Source organism: Petaurus breviceps, unplaced genomic scaffold (assembly GCF_028583685.1).
Source record: "Petaurus breviceps papuanus isolate PSGF00001 unplaced genomic scaffold, PetGlider_PUasm1.0 90808, whole genome shotgun sequence".
In the NCBI taxonomy this organism is placed as follows: domain Eukaryota; kingdom Metazoa; phylum Chordata; class Mammalia; order Diprotodontia; family Petauridae; genus Petaurus; species Petaurus breviceps.
Genome location: NW_027187349.1, coordinates 18,350,494 through 18,375,109, shown reverse-complemented (window position 1 = coordinate 18,375,109; position 24,616 = coordinate 18,350,494). Strand labels below are relative to the sequence as shown.

The window sequence follows — 24,616 nt, the reverse complement described above, 5'->3', positions numbered from 1 at the left end:
TGTGTGTGTGTGTGTGTGTGTGTGTGTGTGTGTGTGTGTGTGTGTGTTCTTTGGTATGCTTGCCTCTCTGTGTATATATATGTGTGTATGTATTGGGGAGTGCTGGGTTTTGGAACTGGTAGGAAAATTCTCCAGGTGGTGGCATCTTGCCCCATTGTGAACTTTTACTCCCCATTGCCTGGGAGTAAAGCATAAACTCCAGATGGTGCCCAAGAGTGCCTCCACCCCATCCTCGCTGGCAGCCCGCAGCATGTGACGGTGTCCGGAGCCAATGATTGGCATTTATATTGTCAGGTTACATTCCAGACCCTGTTCCGGGATGGGACAGGATGGCAGGGCTCAGCTGTCCTGCCTGCAGTGATTGCTTTGCACCGGAGTTAAGAGTATCACTTTACTGAAACTATTTCCCTTTGGAGATTACTCTCTGCCCCCGCTTATCATTGAGGGGTTGCTGGTTTCGAGGAATGCCTCTGTTGTTGAAGGGTTGGGGATTTTTTTTACTTTGAGGCTTACAAAGGTAGGAAAAAAAAAGAACTTCCCTCCTCCTTTCTGAGCACTCCAGGGCCGCAATTCAGGAATGTTCAGAGCTGGTGGCATTCAATTACAGCTTGGCTGGGAGTAGCTTTAAATGTAGCTTTGCAATCCCTCTTTTGATTTAGAGAGATTGTTTCTGGTTCATGGAAAATGAGGAAGCCAAGATGGCATAGCTCCTAGGGCCCTAATTAAACCTTTCAATGGACCTTGCGTTGCCTGCTGTCAAGTAGTATAGAGGGGAAAGAGCCAGTGATTCTGGAGGAAGAGGAGCTGGATTCAAATTCTGCCTCTCTGGTGTCTACATTGACTTTGGTCAGGTCACTTAACCTCAATTTCTTTTTTGTGAGATGAGAGGACTGGACTAGGAAGCCTCTGATGCTCCTTCCAACTCCAGTTGTTTCCAGTCCCTTCTAATTCATAGACCAGAGAATCACCTTAAAAAAAATCTTCCCCACGCTGTCACTCACCAATCTGAGGAGCCTCCAGTCAGTGAGTGTGCGCAAACCAGGGAGGTTACTGCCATGACTTTTCCTGATATCTCTGGGATACCAAGATCTGCAGTGAAAATGGCCCAGCAACAGCTTCAAAACTCATAAGTCAGTAGTAGCTGTTGTTGATGCAGGGAAACTGCTGTGAAAATTGCATGTTAGTTAAAACAAATCATTTGCCCCAAGTCTGCAAGTAATTTTAGGCTTTGTTGAAATGGTACATAGTAGTTAGCTTGATTTTACTGGGAGTATCCTGAAACTTCCCCCCTCAGCCCCATTCAACAGGATGGGACAGGTTGGATGAGCAGACAGGCACTAGGGTTTAAATCGAGCTTGTCCTGTCTTCCCTGGGGTTGAGGTACTAAAAGAGGGCACATGTAACAATAGATCACTTGTCTTTTTTTTTTTCCTTCAGATCAGCAGATTTCACACTGCTGACAAGAGTGCTGTACTTCCTGCTGATTTTCTAAAAAATTATGATGCTGCTTGATTTTTTTTTTTGTCTTTTGTGACATGTTTCTCTACCTTCCTTTGTGTCTCTCTTCAGAAATAAAGAAAAAAGTGGGAGCCAGCCTGCATGCCTGGATCACATGCAGGATAAAAGGTCCTTGTCCCTCAAGGCCCACCAGTCAGAAAGTTACCTGCCGATTGGTACGTCCTCAGGAATTCAGACACAAAGGGGACCATGATTCAATCTTTCCTCTACCATCCCCCTCCCTTTCTTGGCTGGCACAATAGAAGTGGTGATAAGAATGGGAAAGGAAGAAATTAGCCTTTAATACAGGGCCTGCTAGGTGCCAGGCTCTGTGCTGGAGTGCTTTACAATTATTATCTCATTTGATCTTCACAACATCCCCATTTTACAGATAAGAAAACTGAGGCAGAGGGTTAGTGACTTGCTCGGGATCACACACATAGTGAGTGTCAGAGGCTAGATTTGAACTCAAGTTTTCCCCGACTCTATCTACTGGTGCCACCAGCTGCCTCTAAATAAATTCACACTTAAATATGAGTATTTCAGTTCAGTTGAACATTTTAACGTGCCTACTATGTGCAGGGCAATGTACTTAAAGATTTATGAACATTATCACCCCCAAAGAAGTAGGTAGAAGAGCAGGCTTATTTTATAGCCATCTTTTTTTGGGGGGGCCTTTTGGAGGGCAATTGGGGTTAAGTAACTTGCCCAAGGTTACACGGCTAGTTTTTTTGTGTGTGTGTTAAGTGTCTGAGGCCGGAACAGAACTCAGGTCCTCCCGACTCTGACTCCAGGGCCAGCGCTTTACTCACTGTGCCACCCAGCCGCCCCCTATAGCTGTGGAGCCTGAGATTCAAGGGACTTGCTCATAAGACACACAGCCATTAAGAGGAGCTGGGATTTGGACCCAGACACCCAGTTTTATTGTCTGTTTTTTTTCCATTCCGTGATGCTGTATCTGTCCAGCATAAGGATAAGCATTTTTAAATTTAATTAGTCTATTCTGACAGATGTTTGATGGCCCTTACGGGGTATACATTTCTCGAAATCCCTCTTTTGCCCTCCTCTCTCCCTCCATTAATCTGCATTTTATGCTTATCATTCTTAAGGAGCTAAGACCAGGAAGTGTTTAAAGGGCTGAATTTGAACACCTGCTTCTCCTTTGTCTTAGGAGAGTCATCCAAATACAATAATCTCTTGCTTCCTTTTCATGGTATTTGAGGGTTGCATAATGCCTGTTGTGTTTGGAAGCATGGGAGCACTGCCTATAGCATGGTGGGTAGCTTGACCTGGAATCACCAAGATGACACCTGAATTTGAATCCTGCCTCAAACACTCAATACTCGCCTAACCTCTCTGATTCTCAGTATCCTCACCTACAAAATGGGGATAATGATGACGTCATTCTCACAGGACTGTTTTGAGGCTCAGATGGGATAATTAGTAGATGTAACGTGCTTTGAAGACCTTAAAGTGGAATATAAGTGTGTACTGGTGTTATATAGAAAGAGGAAGAAGTGGGTATGAGGAAATGGTGGACTAATGGAATTGGGAGAAAATGAAGCAGGTAGCAGAGTGGTTAATGGACTTGGCATCAGGAATATCTGATTTTGAAACCAGCCTTAGTTGTGTGATCCTGGGCAAATCACCTTACCTCTGTAGGCCTCAGTTTTCTAATATGTCAACTGGGGGTACTAATAGCATCCACTTCACAGGGTTGTTGTGAGGATCAAATGAGATAACGTGTGTAATGTGTTTTTGCCAACCCTAAAGCACTATATAGATGTTAGCCACTATAGGCGAGCAGATGAAACTATGTAGGGTTCACCTTTTCATAGAGCTAAGCTTGGGAGGAACCAAGTCTCTTTTCCAAACTTTCCCAAATTGAATCCTCTGTAGTCTTTTGCTGCTTTTTCACCTCTTCTCCATGCCCCTCTATGTGGGTAGCTAGGTTTTGATGGTGACTGAGAGCCCCTAAGGCCGAGTGCCAACAAGCTACTTTCTCTTTATGAAAGATCAACTTTCATTCATATATTTCATGTTAAATGGAATAATCCATCTGTGACTGTGAGTGGAAACACAGGGTATTGTTAAAAGGATTCCCAAATGACATTGGAAGATAGCAGACAATAGGCATTACCATTAGGCGATGGCCCCCAGAAATGGGATATTTGGCTTGCTGACTTATTCATTGAAATATTATTTTTCCTCTTGGGGATGAGGCATATAACAGGAGCTCTCTAGAAATGTAAATAAAGCACAATCAGAATCATAGATTTAGGAAGGGATCTTAGAGGTTTTCAAGTTCAGTCCTCTCATTTTGTAAATGAGGAAACTGAAGCACGGAGGTTATATAATTTGCCCAGGGATAAACAGCTAGCAAAGTGTCTTAGGTAGGAATTTGAACTCTGATCTTTGTAACTTCTGAGTCTAGAGCTTTATATGTCATACTGTCTCTCATGCTGAGCTTGCTAGCGAAGGGGGGAGGTTGCTTTTTTTTTTCTTTTCATACAACTGGGCTCTTTTCACCCTCCTTTTTTAATTCTAGGTTCTAAGCTGCCACCCCAGTCCTCTGGAGTAGACACAAGCCCCTGTCCAAATTCCCCAGTGTTCAGGACAGGCAGCGAGCCAACACTCAGCCCTACAGTGGTACGGAGGGTTTCCTTGGAAGCACAGGTCCCCGGGGAAGCCTTGAGAGGATCGGACAGCCAGCTGTATCCCAAACCTCCACCTAAGCCCAGCAAAGTGCCTTTCCTAAAGCCACCCCAGTCTCCTTCCACTTGGCACAACTTTGAGGCAAACTATTGTGAACTCAATCCTGCCTTTTCCCCCGGCTTCTGTGGGACAAAGCAGGCTCTGTGTCCCCAGAGTGGCTGTGGGGAGCCTCTGGCAGCCAAGGAGAACGGGGCCCTCTCACTCCGAAACTCTGGCACCAGCTATCTGATCCTGGACAAGGACGACACTCCGAGGCCTTCTCAGGCTCTGTTGGCTGCCCAGATGGAAAAGGGACAGGAGGATGGCAGGGTGTTTGTGACACCCTTTCTGGAGACAGTCTCTTCATTCAGGCCCAATGATTTTGAATCCAAACTCCTTCCTCCTGAAAACAAACCTCTGGAAACATCAATGTTGAAACGTGCCAAGGAGTTGTTCACCAATAATGATCCCAAGGTTATCGCCAAGCACATACTAAAAATGGACTGCAAGGTAAATAACCTGAATCTTTTGAAACAGGAAAAAGCATGAAAAAAGAAAAGACCTTTCTATATTTTCAGCTTAGCCATGCCTTTCTTTCTAAGTGGTTTGCTTATGATAAATTTCTGAAATGGCTGAAGATGCCATGCATGCAGGGACTGATCAAAGGGGTGAGAGGTCAGAGCAGTCTTTCCCTCTTGGAAGGAAGCTTGTGGACTTGACCTTGGACAGTTCTATTGGCAGTTTGGTAGAAGAGTCTAGGGATGAAACTGTGGCCACGTATGTACCTCACACCCTCTAGTGCTATTGGGAAACTTACACTAGAGATCTTCTTGGAGGGCTGGTAGTTATTTTTATAGATTTTTAGAGCTGAAAGGCACCATAGCGATCATCTGATGCAGGAATCCTTAACTTTCGTTGTGCCACAGATCCCTTTGGCATTCTGGTGGAGCCTATAGGATGCCCGCTCAGAATAGTATTTTTTAAAGTATAAAACACATCAGATTACTAAAAACCCTAATTATATTAAAATAGTTATCGAAATATATTTAAACGTACACACACACACCAACACACACCAATATACACCAACAAATTCATGTATTCCAGGTTAAGAATCTCTGTTGGTAAATCCAACCTAAATGCCACCTCCTCCAGGATTAGCAATGACTTTTTGCCCTGTGTATCTCAAGAGCACTTTGCTTGTGCCTCTCTTAAGGACTTTCAGTGTGTTATTCCATTTTATAGTCATACACGTACACATGTTATCACCCCAGTAGACTCTAGGTTCCCTAAAGGCAAGAACTGTGTCTTGCTTAAACCTTGTATCTCACTCATCGTTAGTACTGACCCCTGTACACAGCCCATCATGTTTGTTGAATTGAATTGAAGCATTTTGAAAGGGCATTTCTAGGAAGTTTGCATCTCAGCCCAACTTGAACCCAGCCCTGCCACCAGGGGTGATTCTAGTTAAAGAAACTGATAACTGAATAGCTATGCAGACCATTTAAAAACTGGACCTGTTTGTGGCCTGATGGAGACAATTAGTTTCAAATGTCACATTGTTCCAAATTTGTTTTTTTTTTTTAATAGAGGCATTCACCATTTAAGAAGAAGTTTATTTTTAAAGAAAAAGAATTACTGACTTAGCAAACTAAGTAATTCAATTATGGCATTTATCTGAAGAAATTTCAAAAAGCTCTATATCCTTTAAGATAGTTGGTCTATTATGTTATTCTAGTGAACTTTAGTAAATTAAATTCCCACACTTCTCTAGATAGTTCAGAAATTTGTTTTGCGATTCTTTTTTACTGTTACAAATTTGCAAAAGTCAGCTTTCCTTTTCTGGGATTATAAATATTGCCATCTTGGAGCTCAGCATCCATGGCAGTCCCTGTCATGCGGGGGGGGAGGGGGGGCGCGGCATAGGGGGACAGCCACCAACTTAGAATCACTAGGCAACATAAAAAATGCAATAAGGCCCTTAGGCTCTTTTCATCCCTTTAAAGCCAAAATGTATATGTATCTGTGTTTTGTTTTCTCTTTGTTGTTATTTTTGTTTTGGCTGTTCTGTTTTTTATTGGCACATACTCTGCCAGTGAAAACTGGTACTTGGATCCTGAGCAAGGATGCTGGTTTGGAAACAGAATGGAATTCCTAGCATGGAAGCTGTTGTCTCCAGCCTTTGTGTTTGTTTTTGTTTTGTTTTTTAACTGCTCAAGCCGGTGAGGTTGCCTATGTCACTGGCAAATGAAAGATTCTTACTCTCTATGATCAGACTGTGAGAAGAGAGGGCTGGGTGGGTGAGGGAGGGGGATTAAATAATAATAGTAACTGACACAATATAGCACATTATAGAGTTTGCAAAGCAGAGGTCTGCACTAATCCCTTGAAGCAGTAATTACAGGTATTATTATCCTCGTTTTTTCAGATGAGGTTTAGGCTTAAATGACTTACCCATGGTCACATAGCTAGCAAGTTTCAGGAGCAAAATTTGAACTTGGATTTTCCTGACCCCAAGTCCAATCCTTTATATCAGGGGTGGGGAACCTGTAGCCTTGAGGCCCCATGAGGCCCTCTAGATCCTCAAATGTGGCCCTTTGACTGAATCCAGACTTCACAGAATAAATCCTCTTAAAAAAAGCTTTGTTCTGCAAAGCTTGGACTTAGTCAGAAGGCCACATCCAAGGACCTAGAAGGCCATATGAGACCTTGAGGCCACAGTTTCCCAGCCCCTACTTTAGACCTACAACTGAGGCTTCCCCCCATGTGATTTTTCATATAGACTTGGATTAACACTGGTAGTTGTTGCTAGTAGTTAATTTGGGCATTTGCCCAAGTCACTTGAATGTGAGTAAAATTCTGTTTGGACTGTTGTGGGGCTAAATGGAATTCACCATCAGTTAGGGGAAAAGTGCTTTGCCAGTTTTAAAGTACTATATAAATGTCTATTATTGTTGATATTGTTTTTGTCATTATCTTGAGTTTTTCATACTGGACAACATCTCATGCAGCGGCATTGTATCTACTTCGGGCTGAAGCCTATAATGTGCTCCCAGGCATCTAAGGTTTCTTATCTAGCTTATGACATCCCCATGTGAGCTGTAGGAAAGAAGGACAGTTCCTTCCACAGGGGACCGTCAGCAGGCTAGGTTCCCTGTGCATTGTAACACCATGGCCACCTTATGTGATGTGCTGAAGAGTCAGGTAGAAATAGGAAAGACAGAGAGCATCTTGCTGGCTTGAAACAGCTCTGAAATCGTCTCACTGTTGCTGGGGCAAAATTATTTCTCAATTGTGACAATAAGCAAACCACCACTTCCTTTTTCTGGCACATTTAGTCCTCCTGACCCTACCCCTTGGCAGCATTATATCTGCTGCTTTTGTGTATGGAACACCTACACAAGCAGAATTTCTAATCTGTGTATCGTTTTTTGGGTTGTTTTTTTTTTTGCTTTTTGGAGGGCAATTGAGGTTAAGCGACTTGCCCAAGGTCACATGGCTAGCTGCCCCTTGTGTATCGCTTTCTGGGTGCTCCATTAGCCTGACGGGATGGGGGTGAGGGTTACAGACAGGATGGTGGTGAGAGCTGTGGATGGGATGGTGGTGAGAGTTATGGAGGGGGGGGTGGTAGCCATGGTTACTGTGGCCTCTATTCAGCCAGGCTTGGTTCTAAGTCATTCCTTCACATGGGATGTCACAGACTTCTGGGAGACAGGTCTATTCTCCCAGTTGTACCTTTGCCATTTTAAGTAGCCAGGAGCTCATTCATTCTCTAGACATGTATTAAGTTCAGGCACAGGGGTCTCTGCCTTTCTTCCCCGGCTGATCTACTGCGTGACCACAATTCACTATTAATTCCCTTATGTTGGAGATTTCTTTTGAAATGAAAGGATTGCTTTTTCTTTCCCTCTTCCCCTCCCTCAAAAAAAAAAAAGTAGGATTTCAGAAAGAGGAAAGAGGCAGAGCAGAAAGCAGCCAAAGGGGCAAGGTGAGCCCTGGGAACATCTGGCCTCCACATGTTTTGTACTGGGGAGCACATGGTGCCACTCACAGACCTTGTCCTTTCCTTTTCTGTTCTCAAAGCAGTGAAAAAAAGTAAGGGAAGAATGCTCTATTCATTCTCATTCTCATAGTCACAAGAGACAGCCTCTCATTTTGCAGATGAGGAAACTCTCCTCAGAGGAGAGGCTATGTGACTTGCCTGTAGTTACACCAGTAATTAGTGGCAGAGGGGAGACTTGAACCCAAGACCTTTGAATCTGAACCCTAAGCTCTTACCTGGAATGTCAGGAGGCTTAAGAAGCTCTGCTACCTCTTGAGAGGTAAGGGCTTTATAAACAAAAATGTGAATTATATTAATATTATATATAATATTTACTAATTATATTAATGGAGGGAAACAAAGTCTAATTCTCTGTCAGTTTATGATTAAGCCTCTCTATAGCTTCTTTGATAAGTGGCCATCCAGGCTTCACTTGAATACCTCTTGTCAGGGGGACCCTGTTGTCTCCCAAGACAGGCCATTCCAATTTGGGGTAGCTCTAATTGTCAGCAAATTTTTCCTTATATTAAACCTAAATATATATACCTCTCTGAAATTTCTACCAATTAAAGTTATTAGAGTATTTGTAAGATGCCGAGTCTTCTTCACTTATACCCTGATTTTGAGTACTAGAAAGTAACAGCAGCTGAACCATCTACTAAGAGGTAGAACAAAATTTCTTTCTTGAATATTGCCTCCTAGAACTGGAGAAAGGCGATCCGTGTACCTTGGGCAAATTTTGAAAATTAAATCCATCAAGCATTATTCTTGAGCACCTATTTTGTGCTGGTCACCAAAGACACAACAATAAATAAACATGAACTTAGATTAATCAGTTCTCTGGGCTTCAGATTCCTCATCTGTAGAATAAGAGATTTGTATTTCTAATCTCCTGGTCCCAAATCCTGTCATCCAATGATACAGTTTCAATGAAACTTACTTTTAAGTTAAGGCAATAAGGCATATATATATATATATATATATATAAACTCTGATATAAAAGGTGATGTTTTTAAATACATAGGAAAAGTCAGATTGTCCAAGAGGTTCAGAGAGAGTGGTCACTTGTGGCTGTAAAGGCTTAGAAAAGATTTCATGGAGGAAGCATCTCAGGGCTGATTGTTAAAGATCAGGAAAAGATGTCAATGATTAATGGTGGGGTGGAAGTGGATCCATTCCAGGCCTACTGAATGGGGGCAGGATGAGACTGGGAAGCAGTTTAACTGGAGTATAGACTAATCAACCAACCAGTCAGTGAGCTCCTGTATATGTGCACCTATTGCATCAGGCCTTGGGGATACAAGTCACAAAATGGCAGCTCCTGATCTCAAAAAGATTCTATTTTATTGGAGACAGTGTGTCATCTATGAGCATATGCAGAATGCTGGGGGCCAGGTGGTGGGAATCAGAAAAGGCTTCTCGAGTAGAAGAGATTGTGAAATCTGAATGCTAAAAGAATGGATTTTGTAAGCCAGAGTTGAGGAGGGGAAAGATTCCAAACATGGGAGGCAGCCAACACAAAAGCATGGAGATGGAGTACCATATGTGAGAAACAGGACAGCACATTTGGTTGGACCATAGAGTGATGTATAATAAATCTGGGGAGTCTTGTTGGGGCCAGGCAGTAAAGGGAAATCCAAAGAGGAGAATTTGTCTTTTATTCTAGAGGCCATAGAGGCCCACTGGAGTGGAATGAATAAGGAAATAATCTGGGCTTAAGGAAAATCACACCATTGAGGGTCTTGAATACTGTAGTAAAGAAGTTGTATTTTGTGGGGAGAGCACTGAGGTGCCACAGGTCTTTGAGCAGTAGACTGATATGGTAGACTTGTTCATTAAGACGATAACTCTGGGCATGCTGTGAGCAATGGATTGGAATAGGAAGAGACAGAAGGCAGGGAGACCTTTTAGGGGGCTATTATAATATTGGATCATTATGATAATAGTCCAGCCAAGAAGTGGTGAAGGACCAAACTAGGCTGATGGCAGTGGAAATAGAAAGGGATAAATTTAAGAGATTTCCATGACTTGGCTGCTCATAGGACATGGGGAGGTAGGTTCTGAAGCAATCAAGAATTACTTTGGGATTTTGAGCCAAGGTGATTAGGGAAGTGATGGAGAAGTTAAGAAAAAGGCTCAGGTTTGACAGGTGAGATGAAAAATTCTTTTTCAGATGTTTTAAGTTTGAAATGTCAGATATCCATTTGGAAATGTCTAGCAGACAGTTGGAAATAGGAGACAGCTTCAAGAGTCATCTACAAAGAAGCCTTGGGAGTGACTAAGCTTGCCAGGAGTAAAGTAGAGCCTGGAGGGGTGAGAGCGATGTTAGACTCCTACTCCTAGGGAACAGGAGAATTTGGAACCAGACATGAAAGTGGAGAAGGATCTGTCCGGAAAACCAGATGTGGCAATAACATGGTAGCCAAGGGAAAAAAAGGGATGAAGTGGGGGCAGCAGTCCGGGGGTGGTGGTCAACAGTGGCAGACGTTTCAGCTTTGGGGTGGCCAGCATCCTGTGTGTTAGAGTCCACGACAGAGACTTGGAGGCTCCACTCTTACATATGAAATCACAAAATGAATACTTTTATGCCAATTAGAGAGTGAGATTTTCTAGTATTAAAAATATGTGCAATTATCACAAATGTGTTTACGGCCAGGGATTCTGTCCATCTTGCCTCCCCCCAATCCCAGCTCTCCAGTGCCTGGATTAACTCGTGGATCTTCTTCTTGTCACTTTTATCAGTCATGTCCAACTCTCCATGACCCCTTGGGGGGTTTTCTTGGCGGAGATCCTGGAGTGGTTTGCCATTCCCTTAGCCAGCTCATTTTACATTCGAGGAAACTGAGGCAAACAGGATTAAATGACTTACCCAGGGTCACCCTGCTAATGTCTGAGGGTAGATTTGAACTGATGAAGATGAGTCTTCCTGATTCCAAGTCCAATGATTTGTACACTATGGCACCAGCTGGCCACCTAGATCTTGTTCAATGAACCCCTAAAAACCTAACCTACTCTCTCCCCTCCAAGTGGCAGAATTAACCATTAAGGAGCAGCTTGGGGTAAAAGCTAATACCTGCTACAAACCCACTGAACACAAAACCGTCATTTGGGATCAAATCTGGGAGCTTTTCTTTCTTTTGGAGAAGTCATTGGTGCTTTCAGCCTGATTGTGAGCATAGGTTCTAGTGGCTTCACTTTTGGGGGTTCCATTTCTAGTTCAATTAAATCCAACTCAGCTGGCATTTATTAGGGCACTCTGCTAGGTACCAACACTGAAACAAAGCCGGAGTTCCTGCTCTCAAAATGCTTACTGTCTACTGGGGAAAAACATGGAATGCAGAGCTCAAACCTCATTTGTACAAGACTGTCCACATTACTAGAGACTGATCACTCTAGTCCCCCAGACCTAAGTGAGGGGCTGAGTGGGCAGAGAGCCTGAAGATTCATCTTGGACTTCTGGCTTCCATACTCTTGGCTTGAGAGTCTCTTCAGAGAGAGTTCCCCTGAAGGAGGAGAAAGGCAAGGTAGTTGCCTGTCATCACTCTCAAGAAGTCAGGGAACATGGAGTAATCAGTCCCCACAAATGAGGTTTTTGAGATTTGCAATATGTACTTTTGAACACATAAACAGGTACATAAAAAATATATACAAAGATATCTAGTTCATTCAATTGACATTTCTTATTCTCCTGGACCTCTCTGCAGCCTTTAACACTACTGGTCCTTCTCTCCTTGATAATCTCTTCTCTCTGGGTTTCAGGGACACCATTTTCTCCTGGTTTTCCTCATACCTATCTGACCACTCCTTCTCTGTCTCCTTGGCTGGATCTGTGTCCAGATCACACCCTCTCAATATAGGTATTCATCAGGGTTTTGTCCTGGGCCCCCTTCTCTTCTCCCTCTAATCTACTTCACTTGGTGGTCTCATCAGCTCCCCATGGATTTAATTACCATCTCTATGCTAATGATTCTGAAGTCTACCTATCCATCCCTAACATTTCTGCTGATCTCCAAACTCACATCTCCAATTGCCTTTCAAATATCTTGAACTGGATGTCCAGTAGGAAACATTACCAGACATTCCCAAAATAGAACTCATTGACTTTCCCCCTAAGCCTTCCCCCTACCTGAAAACTTCTGTATTACTGCCAAGGGTACCACCATCCTTCCAGTCTTCTTGGCTTTCAACCTTGGTTTTATCCTTGACTATACACCATCTCTCACCCTTCCATATCCAGTCTGCTCTCCAAGCCTCTCGATTTCACCTTTGCATCATCTCTCAAATGCATTCTCTTCTCTCCTCTGATCCTGCCAAGTGCCAAGCTCTCATCACTTCATGCTTGGACTATGGCAATAGCCTGCTGGTGATTCTGCCTTCCTCAAGTCTCTCCCTACTCAGATCTATCCTGCATTCAGCCATTAGCATGACTTTCCTCAAGGGAAGGTCTGACCATGTCAGCTCTACTCAGCAAATTCCAGTGACTTCCTGTCACTTCCAGGATCAGATATTTGGCATTCAAAGCCCTTCATGACCTAGCCCCCTTTTCCTTTTCCAGTCTTCTTACACCTTATTCCCTACTACATACTCTTTGATGCGGTAACACTGATCTCCTTCCAAATACAAGACTCTCCATCTCTTGACTGCAGGCATTTTCTCTGGCTGTCCCCTAGGCTTTCAGTGCTCTTTCTTCTCACCTACTGCCTCCCCTGGCTTCCTTCAAGGCCCAGCTAAAATCCCATCATTTATAGAAAGCCTTTTCCAACTTCTCTTAATTCTGGCACTTTCCCTGTTATTTCCTGTTTGTCCTGTATGTAGCTTATACATCTTTGTTCGCTTGTTGTCTGCCCCACTGGGTTGTGAGCTCCTTGTGGTCAAGGACTGTCCTTTGCCTCTTTTTGTATCCCTAGAACTTAGCACTGTGTCTGGTACATAGTAGGCACTTAATATATGCTTATTGCCTGTCAAGTATCTATTTATCTAGCATTTCCTATTTGTCAAATGTTATTCAAGATTGGAGACACAATGACAAAAAATGAAAAAAATCCCTTCCCTTCAAGGTAGTTTCCCAAGCCTATGATCTTGCCTTTATGCTGGTTGAAAGGACCATTAGAGGTCCTTTTAACTATATGTGTGTTTCATATATGTGTGTGCATACATATGTATATAATTACATGTATAGTTATATATACTATAAATAACATTTATAGATGTATATAGTTTAAATAGTATAGGTTTAAAAATTATAAAGTGCTACATTTTTTAAAAATGAACCATTTTATTGTTACATTGTTTGGAGATACTGTGAAAATAAGAAAGTATGGTGAGAGTGTTTGGGGAAAGGGAGGCTGGTGGGGGATGGGCAGAACCTATGAAAAATTCTGCTCACACCCATACACCGAGCTGCCTTTTCTATTCCATAAGCATCCTTTTACACATTTCTTCAACAAGATGTGGGAAAACAAAATAAAAACAACTTTCCAGTTGTGGGGAGGGGGTGGTAATTAATGCTTGAAAAATGCCACTGAAGTATTTAAGTATTATTTTTCCGCTGCTGACGCCACAAAGCATAATTAGTTTTTCAAAGGGAACAGCAGTAATTTCTCAAGTGCCTGAAATTTCTCTCAAATGCACTTCATAATTGGAGGGCTCGGTAGCTTTGTTGTTTGCTCTGCCTTTTTCTTTTGCCCCTTCCGGCTGTCAGATGGGTTGGATTTGAGAGACTTTAAGGTCACTGCCCTATGATCGTCCATCACTTCTTGCCCCCAGGGAGAAACACCACTTCCCAGGCTTTGAATAGCACACCAGAGTTTACAATTCTACCATTTTGGGCTGCTTTTTACTTGGTTTATATGGGTCAGGGCTTCACAGATGTATTGATCTTTACTTTATATGTGGGTTAATTGAAGAATTGGTAAGAGGACCTAAGGTTACTCCTCAGTTAGGGTCCCTGACACCCAGCCAAGTTCCTGCTGTAATCAGATCAGTGATCCCCAGAGCCACTGGGACCAAGACCCTTTCCGTATCTCTGATTTTTAAAAAAATCAGAATAGTCATAGAGTTAGAAGAAACCTCCTCAGCTGTGTAACATAATATGACCTCCCTACTTTACAGATGAAGAAACTGAGGTCAATAGAGTAAATAACTAGCACAGCTGGTATAATGAGTAGAGCCTAGCATTCAGCCCAGGTCCTCCATTACAATAGACAGACGTTCAGAAGCTATGCTGCAGACACATGGTTCTTGGTTAATGGTGATGCCAATGTGAATCCAGAGACAGAGCTATGAGTATAGCAGCCTTCAGCTTTAACTCCTTGGACTTACCTAGTAAGTGGATTAAAGTTTCACTTGGGTTTTTGTATCTTCATGACCTGGAACAGAATAGGCTTTTACTAGGTGCTTATTTGAACTGAATCAAATGGAGACCTCTGTGTTCTCAGTGCCCCTCAAAGGCAGCTGCCAGATGTTGTCCCTGAGTAGAACTTTGACCTTCAGGAGAAGGACAAGGAGGTATCTGGTGTTTAACCTAGTTTCTGACTTGCAGTCAAGAAGACAGTGTGGGGTTCAAATCCCTCCACAAACACTAGCTGTGTGGACAAAGGCACTTTCATATTTCTGAGGCTCAGCTTCCTTTTCTCTAAAATGGGTTTAATCCAATGAGGCACAAGGGAGTTTTTTGTGAACTTTAAAGTGCCTCTAAATGTCAGCTATAATCATTACTTAGTCTTTTCACTGAAAATAGAGGTTCTTTATTTGTGAATGCATTTTGTTGTGTTTAACTTAAAACATACCAAGAGTTTTTTATTCTGACTACAATAGTTCATGATGACTAAAGAAAATCACGTAAAGGGTATTGGGCTTAACAGAGATGACAGATTTTCAGCTTTCAAAACACATGGGGAAATCTGGGTTGTTGCCAGCAGCTCTGATGCAAATAGGCTATGACAAATGCCTAGGCAGGCACCTTTGTCCCATGGCCAAAGGTGTAGATTTGATCTAGTGAACTGTGCCAGGATTCCTTCTCCTGTGCATATAACAATTCCCAATGGACAACCATGCTAAGTTGACTGTTGTCATTAAGGTAATTATCCCCCCCATAGTTGCCAATTAATCAGAAAGCATTTATTAAGTTCCTACTATGCTAAGTGATAGGAATACAAGTAAGATAATCCCTGCCATCAAGGACTTTATATTCTAGTGGGGAAATAACAGGTATGAATGTAAGTAGATAGAAAATAAATACAAGGCAATTTCAGGGTGGGGTGGGTGGTGGGAGGAGATACTAACAACCAGGATCAATCAGGAAAGACCCCATGTAGGTGGTTCTTGAGCTGAGCTCTGAGGGAAGAGGTCAAGTAGAATTGGTCCTATTTTATATGAGGGATTGTTGTCATTCAGTCATGTCCGATTCCTCATGACCCCATCTGGGGATTTCTTGGCAGAGGTACTGGAGTGGTTCACCATTTCCTTCTCCAGCTCATTTTACAGGTGAGGAAACTGAAGCAAACAGGGTTAAGTGACTTGTCCAGGATCACACAGTGTCTGAGGCTAGATTTGAACTCATGAAGATGAGTCTTCCTGATTCCAAGCCCAGGGCTCTATCCACTATGGTGGCATTTAGCTGCCTTTATGTCGGGGATACTGAGGCCCAGAGCACCCACAAGTAGAAGGCCACATAGTCAACCTCCATTTCTGTGCCTGCATTTGCCACTGAATCCCTGTGTATTTATTTTCTTTGGATCCCCAGTGGTTCCTTTGCTGAACCAAAGAAGGTCAAGGTTAATAACAGAGGCAAAGCTCCCAGACATTTTGTTTTGCAGCTTCGTTATGTGTCCTGAAGAGGCATCTAGAATGCTGTCAAAAAAAGTAACAAGATGGAGTTTAGTAACCCGTTTGATTATGACACCTTTCCACAGTAATTGCAAGTGTGTAGCTGATGCCTCTTTCTTCTTCAGTGTATTGTGGTGGGTCTCATGGCTTGGTAGGGCTTGCCCCTCTCCTTAAAAGTTACATGGAATGAGCATTACCATAAGTACAAGTCCCAGTAAGAGAATAAATATGTCTTTGATTAGATGACTCTAAGGCCCCATTTAGCTTGACGTCTAAGATGCTAGGTTGCTTGAAACTCACATTTCAAACCTGTTCCTCATGTGTCCAGCGTTGAAGCCCAAATCGTTTGCAGACTTGGAGGGGCTAGCTACTCATTGCTAGCTACATCATTAAGGATATAATAAGCATTTTTGTGAGAATTAGAATGGCAAAGGTTATGGGAAAGGAAAACTTGGGAATTACCATTTCATCCTTTCAGTAAATTGGTGGAGTCCAATACACACACACACACACACACACACACACACACACACTGCACTGGTAGTAAAATATTACAACAGGTCTCTAGGATATTTTTGATATGAGCTTAAATAATTAAAATGTTTCTTTGGTTGGAAATTTTTGCCAACTCTGGAGACCAAACAACTCAGTCCGTTTTGGCCTCTTTTCCCCCAGTGTTTAACTTTCTGTATAACTGTATATCACTGTATAACATACATACATTTTTAGATAAGGGTAGTTTTGAATGTGCCTCTGTTTTTCTGTAGCTCTTTCTATACATTAGGTCAGGGTCATGTCAAGTCAACTTCCCAAATTAATATGTTTAAGCTTTTCCCCTTGACAGGTTGCTAGGATACTAGAGGTCTCTGAAGAGATGAGGAGGATCATGGGAGTAAACTCAGGTCTGGAACTCATTACCTTGCCTTATGGACACCAACTGCGCCTGGACATCATTGAAAGGTAAACATTCCTTCTCACTTTTCATTTCAGTCCTCTGACCCTTGACTGTCTGGCAGTTAGAAGATAATGCTACACCTCTCATTTATCAGGAAACCACTTTTAGAAAGAAAAAAAGGATAAATCCATTGTGTATCCTCAACAGTGAGGACATTGCTTGAAACAAAGGCAGGTGCTTAATAGTTGTCTGCCTTGAGAAAGATGTCAGTCTTTGGCATGTTGTCGTGAACCTAGGTTTTTCCTCTGAAGACCCTTGCAAGAGGACATTACCTGGACATTAACAAAGTCTCAGAGATCATAGCTGTGTTTATGTCACTGCTGTAGGGGGAGGTTGAGGGAGAAAAGAACTCTTTGTATGCAGCTGGTGGCATGGCTGGGCCATAAATACAATAGGAGTCAATAATCATGGCCTTGGTGAAGAGTCTGGGGGTGTTCCAAACACACTGGGCCTCTCTTTCATCTTAAAGGCCTTTGTCCATTTGAAAGGCAAATAGATTAAAGAATAAATGGTGGGAGTTTGTGAGGAAGGATAGACAAAGTCTGTTAGGAAAAGTCTCGTTTTGTTCTGAACCAGTAATTTGCTATGAAAGGAGCAAAGTTTTGTGGAGTGAATGTAGAAGCAGGTGAGCAAGTGCTCTGGGCTAAGCTCATGGGTTCCTGTTTCCACTGAAAGCATTATTTGTAACAAGCAGGAAGTCTTCTGCAGCGATCTATGCCCCAGTCCACGAGACCATTCCATCTTTGTGGTGCTGGAAGTCCCCAAGTTCCTCTGAACTCTCTTTACCTTCACAAAGGCTGTCCCTTGTGCTTGGAATGTGTTCTTCCACATCTCAGCCTTTTGAATCTCAGACTCCATGAAAGGTCTAACCTTCTTTCTCCCTCCTCCATCTCCCTAAGCTATATGTGAGCTTTCCTTCCTAAAATTTCCTCAACAGCCCTTTGGATCTTATGTTTTCCCTTTTTATATTCTGCTTTTTATCACAATTAGGTGTATGTTATATTGCCCTCTTAGGTTGCATTCTTCATGTCCCCCATTTTTCATGTACCCCCAGCACAACACTGTTTAAAACACTAGAGGTCCTTAATAAATGTTGAACTGTTGAAGCATGCACTTGTCATATTAAATGCCTGACAATGTGAACACAAAAAATTTAGGGAATAGAGGAAATAAATGCCGTCAAATTTAGAAGTAAAGGACTTCTCCTCTTGGAACAAGACCCCATCTTTTAAATTCCAACATTCTACTGATACTGTTTATCTCTAAGTCATGGAATATTAAGTATCTCTGAAGAATTAAAAATGCCCATCACTCAAGATGGAAGTGTAGAAGGCACATGTTGGATCTGAAGAGGCTGTGACATGTAACAAATAAGTAACTTTGAAGAACTGGTATAAAGGATGTCATCAAGGAAATGGGCGTTGAGAAAAGATGATGTGGTCACCAGACGAGAGGGAGGGATGACTGATGGGTAGCCCTTGTGTTTCAGTGGAGTCCTTGGGGTGTAAGGAAAAAGTGAGGAAGTCAGAATCTCCCTCCTCACTCCCACTGTGAAGTAAGGAGAGAACATAAGACAGGATGAGGGCTTCAGTCCACATTTCTGAAAGGATTACCCCACAGATCGATTTGAATATTTGAGGAATAATAATAACTCCTGTTTTTACAAGTGCTTTAAAGTTTGCTGAGCCCTTACATGAGACAGCAAGTACTAGTATTATTTTGCATTTGTCTATCTGTGTACATGCCATTTCCCTCCAACATAAGTTCCTTGATAATAATAGCTCATATATGTATGTGTATACACATACACACATGCACTTATATTTACTATGTCCCAGGCACTGTGCTAAGCACTTTATAATTATCTTACAACCTTGGGAAGTGCTATTATTATTCTCATTTTACAGAGGAGGAAACACAGACTAGTAGGTTAAATGACTTGCTGTAATGCCATGCACAGAAGCTTTCCTGAAGAACTGCTACTGTTGACAGCTTTTTTAAGGTTCTGATTACTCAATATAGTGATCACTCTCTTTATTCCATAACAAAAGCAAAACATCCATGGAAAATCAAGGTACAGCATAATTCAAAATACAGCAGTCACCATATTTCAACTTATCACAGAAAATCACAATATAATATTCACAACATAGTCTCAAAGTAAAATAGTCCCTCTTAAATTAATTCAATCAGTCACAAAATAGTCACTCTTAAGTTAATTCAATTAGTCACTTATCAGTAGTATCAAAGTACACAGTCAAAGTCTTCCACTCTTGGGGTAAAGTCTTGATTAATTCAATCAGTCACTAATCAGTAACAATAGTCAAAGTACTCAAAGTACAATCAGTCACTTATTCAGCAAAGTCTTACTACTAAGTATCATACACAAAACCCTCCACCCTTTAGGTCACTAGTAAACTATAATTCCATAATTACTCAGTACCCAAGGAGAGGTCTTTTCTTCATCTTGACTTGGGGCCTGTTCTCAGATTTCCTGGATCCCCTTCCATGGTCCCAGATTCTACCTGGGTTCAATGGCAGACAGCTCCCAGTTCCCTGACCAGCTGTCTGGGCAGATCCTGCTTCACACTGGCATTCACAGGGTGTGGTCCACATCAGCTCCTTCACCATTTCTGCTCCAAAGAATTCAAGGCTCAACCAAGCCACAAAGTCTCAGCATCCTGGTCATGCGTCAGTCACTTGGGCTCCTGGCTCCGGATTCCAGGCTCCTGGCTCTGGATTCTGGGCTCCTGGGATCCTGTTCAGAAGAAGCTCCACCACCACAAGTTCTCAGGACTCAGTTCTCCATTCTCTCTTCTGTAGCTGTTCTGCCACCAGATCTGGGTCTCAAGGGAATTGTGACTGTGCCTCTCTGGGGCTTGTCACTTCTTTCAGCCAACTTCCTGGTAGGTCAGTAACAAGGGGCAGGAGTTCATACCTTCTGTTCCCCCCAATCAGAGGCCTGATCAGTTACTAAGTGTTAAGTACCTGCTACTTTTGCCAACACAAAGGGATCTTCAAATTCAAAATTACATTACCATTACACTTGCCCAGGGTCACCAGCTAGTGAGCATTGGAAATCATATTCAAATTCAGTTCAAGCAGGTAGTTTGGTTTTTTGTTGGATTTTTTTTTTGGTCTCTGTATCCTTAAATACCTTGTACAAAGGTAGGTGCTTAAAATACCTGTTAAGTGAATGAATTCTATCTCTAATTTACAAACGAGGAAACTGAGGCTCAGCAAGATTGAAGCCTGGGCCTCCTGACTTTTGGCCGACTGTGCTTCACTACTGAGAACAGCTGTGAGCAATATAGAGTGTTGTCCTTGACATTCACTTAATGGGTTTGCCCTTGGCTTCACTGCACTTAAGCTGACTTTGTTGTTAAGAGTGACCACATCTTCTCCCTTCCAGACACAATACCATGGCCATAGGCATAGCGGTAGATATCCTGGGCTGCACAGGCAGTTTAGAGGAGAGATCAGCAACACTCCATAAGATCATTCAGGTGGCTGTGGAACTGAAGGACTCCATGGGGGACCTGTATGCCTTCTCTGCCATCATGAAAGCCTTAGAAATGCCACAAGTAAGTGATCATTTTGCCTTCTGTGTCTTCATAGGTGGAGATAATGTTTTTTTAACAGGTTTGTCAGTCAGGCAGATCTCTTAACTGTTTTATGTTCAATAAGTAAATTGAATTGAGCCATGATAAAAGCTGCCTTTGATTACAAGGGCAGCTGAAAGTATTGTGCAAAGTACTTTCTGTTTTTAAAACAGTGGATAATTGCTGACAGTCAGCAAGTGCCTCTGATGTACAATGAGGAGTGTCATCCAAAAGGAAAAAAAAAATCAATGTTTTTTGTGAGAAACCAATTAGGATGGTATGCCACGCTGTAGCTTGTTTTGCCAGAAACAACATATTTTTGTCTGGATCTTTGCATGTGTTGACAGTGTAGTTTTTTAACTCTATGAAGCCTAGAGTGTTGGGAAACGTGTCCGAGGGACAGCAGATTACATATGAATAACCCACTGAAGGCATCTCATTTGGGACTTGTAAACTTTTATGATGTGTCTAGTGCATGAGAATCTTTACCAATTAAATTCTACATTTATTTACTGCCTACTCTTCATAGGCATAAGGGACACAGGAGATGTGGCCTTACCAGCTCTGAGGGGAAAAGATCCTTTGCAACTGGGGATGGACACTGGAAAAACAAGGAAGGCTTAGGAGAATAGATGGACGTTGAGTTGTTCCCTCAAACAATGGAGGAACTTCAATACAGAATTAGGAACAGGAGGGGGGAATCCATTCCAAAGATAGAAGACAGGAAATACAGTAGGGTGGGATGAGAATAGAAGAAGAGGGAATGACAGGCCTGAGAACAGAGTACATGAATAAAATTCAGTAACATTTATCAAACAGCTGCTGTTTGCAAGGCACTTAAGCTGGAGTTAGAATATGAATGCTAGAACCAGAAGCTTATACTATATTCAATACCAAAGAGCCACTGGAGAATGTTTTTTAATAGAATAAGGAAATAATCCCATTGGTGCCCTAGGAGGGAGGATTCTCCATAGCAGTGTGGCAAATGGATGGGTGGAAGGATAGATTAAAGGAAGAACAATTAGGAGGCTAGTTGTAGAAGAGGTGACAAAAGAGGAGGGCCTGCATGAGGCTGGCTGCAGTGGACAGGAAAGGGAGGGGATTCGAGTGTTTCTGGAAGTAGATTCAACAAGATTTGTGACATGGGGAGTAAGGAGTTAGGAAAGAGCCAAAGATGACTCCAAATTTCTATTCCAGCAAGAGTGGTGGTAATGCCATCAATAGAAGAGCTAGGTAGGTTAAGGAGAAATGAGTTCAGTTTGGAAACTATTAATTTTGAGTTGCTAGCTGGATGTCCAAGTGCAGATAGGCAACACAGTCTGAGGTGTGGGATTGTAGAGTTTGGGGGTGTAAAAAGATACAGGTCAGTGAAGTATTTTCCAAGAGGCAATGATTAAAGCTGTGGGAGATGACCAAGAGGACCGACCCAGGCTGGACCCAGCTGGCAAAGGAGGCAGAGTGGTACAGTGGGAAGAACAGAGATCTGGGGTGAAGTCCAAGCTTTGGCACTTAAAGTCCCATGACCTTGTCCGAACAAGTCAATGTATTTTGCTAAGACTCAGTTTCTTCATTTATAAAAGGATGAAGTTGAACTAAATGGTTTTGGAGGTCTCCTCTAATTCTGAGATCCTATGGAACCAAAAAGTAGTAAGGAAGATAGGAAGAGAATCTGAGAGTGTGGTGTCATGTGGAGAAAGTATCAAGAAGCAGGGCAGCTAGGTGGTGCAGTGAATAGAGCACTGGCTCTGGAGTCAGGAGGACCCATGTTCAAATCTAGCCTCAGACACTTCACACTTTACTAGCCGTGTCACCTTGGGCAAGTCACTGAATCCCAATTGCCTCCCCCCACTCCAAAAAACAAAAAAAAAGAGTATCAAGAAGGGAATGGACACGTGGCAAATACCACATATTTGGAATTCCTATCTTGTCAGCTTTTCTCATTACATTGACAATAGTGTCATTCTGCCAATCAGGCCTCTATAACTAGTACAGCTGATTGGAGCAATCACACTTAATCCAATTGTTTTGTGTCCCCCACCCCTGTCCCCCAAGAGTCACAGTGGGGTCTAGTAACTACATGACAACCAAGATACATCACTACTTCTAGAAAACCAACTAAAATGTATTTACTGTTGCTTTTTCTTTTTAAGTTCCATTTCCTTTATACTGTATCCTCTCTGGATTACTTGGGTTGATGGTGTGATATGGTGAAGAGAGTATTGAATCTGGAGTCATGTGGCCTTCTAGTCTCTGGAGGAAGCATTTCTCCTCTGTGGACCTCAGTTTCCTCAAGCATGACATGAGGAGAGGCATCAGGCTACAGGGAAGAGGGAGCTGGCTTGGGACTTGCAGTCGGGAAGACCTGGGTTTAAATTCTGCTAACGAGCTAGTTAAGCAGTTCTCTAAGACTATAAATTATCTAACAATTACAGAGCCACAGCTGCATTGGTAGTGGGAGTTTCCTCACTAATGAAATCACAGATCTGGCCTCCTTCCTACCTAAGGGGAACAAAGCAGGGAGCTGGCCTAGAAGTTCTTTATGACCCAATCTATGCTCAGTGTGGTAATCACCGTCTTTGTGACTTTAGGTAACCCGCTTCTCCTCTCCTCTCCTCTTGTTGTCCCTTCCCTAGTTTTTTTTTTAAACTAAGTCTGCCATCATATAATAAGAGGATGTAAAAAAAAAACGTATAATTACATGTTAGGGATTCTGATCCTAGGAGTAATCAGAAGAGATTCAACAATCCAAGATAATAATGCAACAGATACAGGGAGCAATCCTTATGTTCTTCTCCCTGCTATCTGGTTCTCACAATCTTCTTTGAGCCCCAGGCCTCACACCACAGGGGTAAGGGCCTGCCCATGAAGGATGCCCCAACCTGTGGCTCCTCTATTTAATGGTGCTTCTGAAGCTTCAGATTTTCTTATCTATAAAAGGAGACGGTTGACCTAAATGATGTCTCTTCTAGTTAGAAATCCTGTGATTCTATCAGAATTACTAATTTGGGTTGAATTTACATTGTTTGCATACATTCCTCCCTTGATTTCAATTTCCTACAAAGTATTTCCAGAATTAGATATCTAAAGAAAGCCTTTCAGGAGAGGGTAAAAAACCGACATGAGAAATAATACTCATCATCCATTTAACCTAATATTTTCCTCAGTTATTCTTTGAGGATTTGGTGTGTGTGTGTGTGTGTGTTCTTTTGTGAAAGAAAGAGCTGGGTTATTAACCCTCTATGACATCAACCTCAAAATATTAGGGACTTACCAGACATCCCTAGTTTGTTACCGAGGCAGGAAATTCCCTAGCTCTGTGGAAGTGGCAGGAACCTAGCTACACTTCCCTAAAGGTGGTCTCCTCATTCTCAGCACAAGAAGTTGGCAATAGTGTGACACAGATTTAACCCCTGAGTTGCAGAGGTTTGATTTTAAATGGTGAGGGTTGCTGGGAATGAAGTGGACATACTTTAAAATCTGGAGATTCCAGATCAAAGTCAACAAAGTACAATAGATTTCTGTCCTATCAACAAACTTCAACAAACATTTATTAAACTTTGTGCTGGATTCTGGACATAGAGAGAAAAACAAAATAGTCTTTGCATATCCTCAACCAGAGAGATGACAATTACAAAGATAAGTAAACATAACTGAATTCGAGCAGGGAATGGGCTCTGCAACAAGTGATAGCATCAGACTGAAGTATTTGTGTTGTGATATTGGCCAAACTTCTTCATTTACCCGGTTCTACTGGAACATGAGCACTTAGATGAGAGTAGGAATAAATGAGAAGGCATGAGAGCGAAGAGATAACTTTAGGTTGAAAAGGGTGAATAAACCTCTGGTTTAGAAGGGAGGGTGTGAGCACAAAGGGAAGAGTTTAGAGGGTGGTATGAGAGAAGTTAGCCTAGGCTACAACTGCCATCAGAGTGAAATGAACCTATATCAGAAGGATTGCATGTCTCTTCCCCCTTCCCCTTGGATAATGGGGTAGTGATG

The 24,616-nt window shown here is 42.3% G+C and overlaps 1 protein-coding gene across 2 annotated transcripts in view; it reads left to right on the top strand.

The window, feature by feature from the left end:
- The window catches only part of BCAR3 (BCAR3 adaptor protein, NSP family member), a 177,027-nt gene that overhangs the window by 147,619 nt on the left and 4,792 nt on the right, over window positions 1–24,616 (top strand). For both annotated transcript variants that reach the window (XM_069070533.1, XM_069070534.1), the window contains 4 exons: window positions 1,570–1,673; window positions 4,046–4,701; window positions 16,905–17,020; window positions 20,428–20,599. In XM_069070533.1, coding sequence (XP_068926634.1) covers window positions 1,570–1,673; window positions 4,046–4,701; window positions 16,905–17,020; window positions 20,428–20,599 — 1,048 coding nt within the window. The remainder of the gene's footprint in view (window positions 1–1,569; window positions 1,674–4,045; window positions 4,702–16,904; window positions 17,021–20,427; window positions 20,600–24,616) is intronic.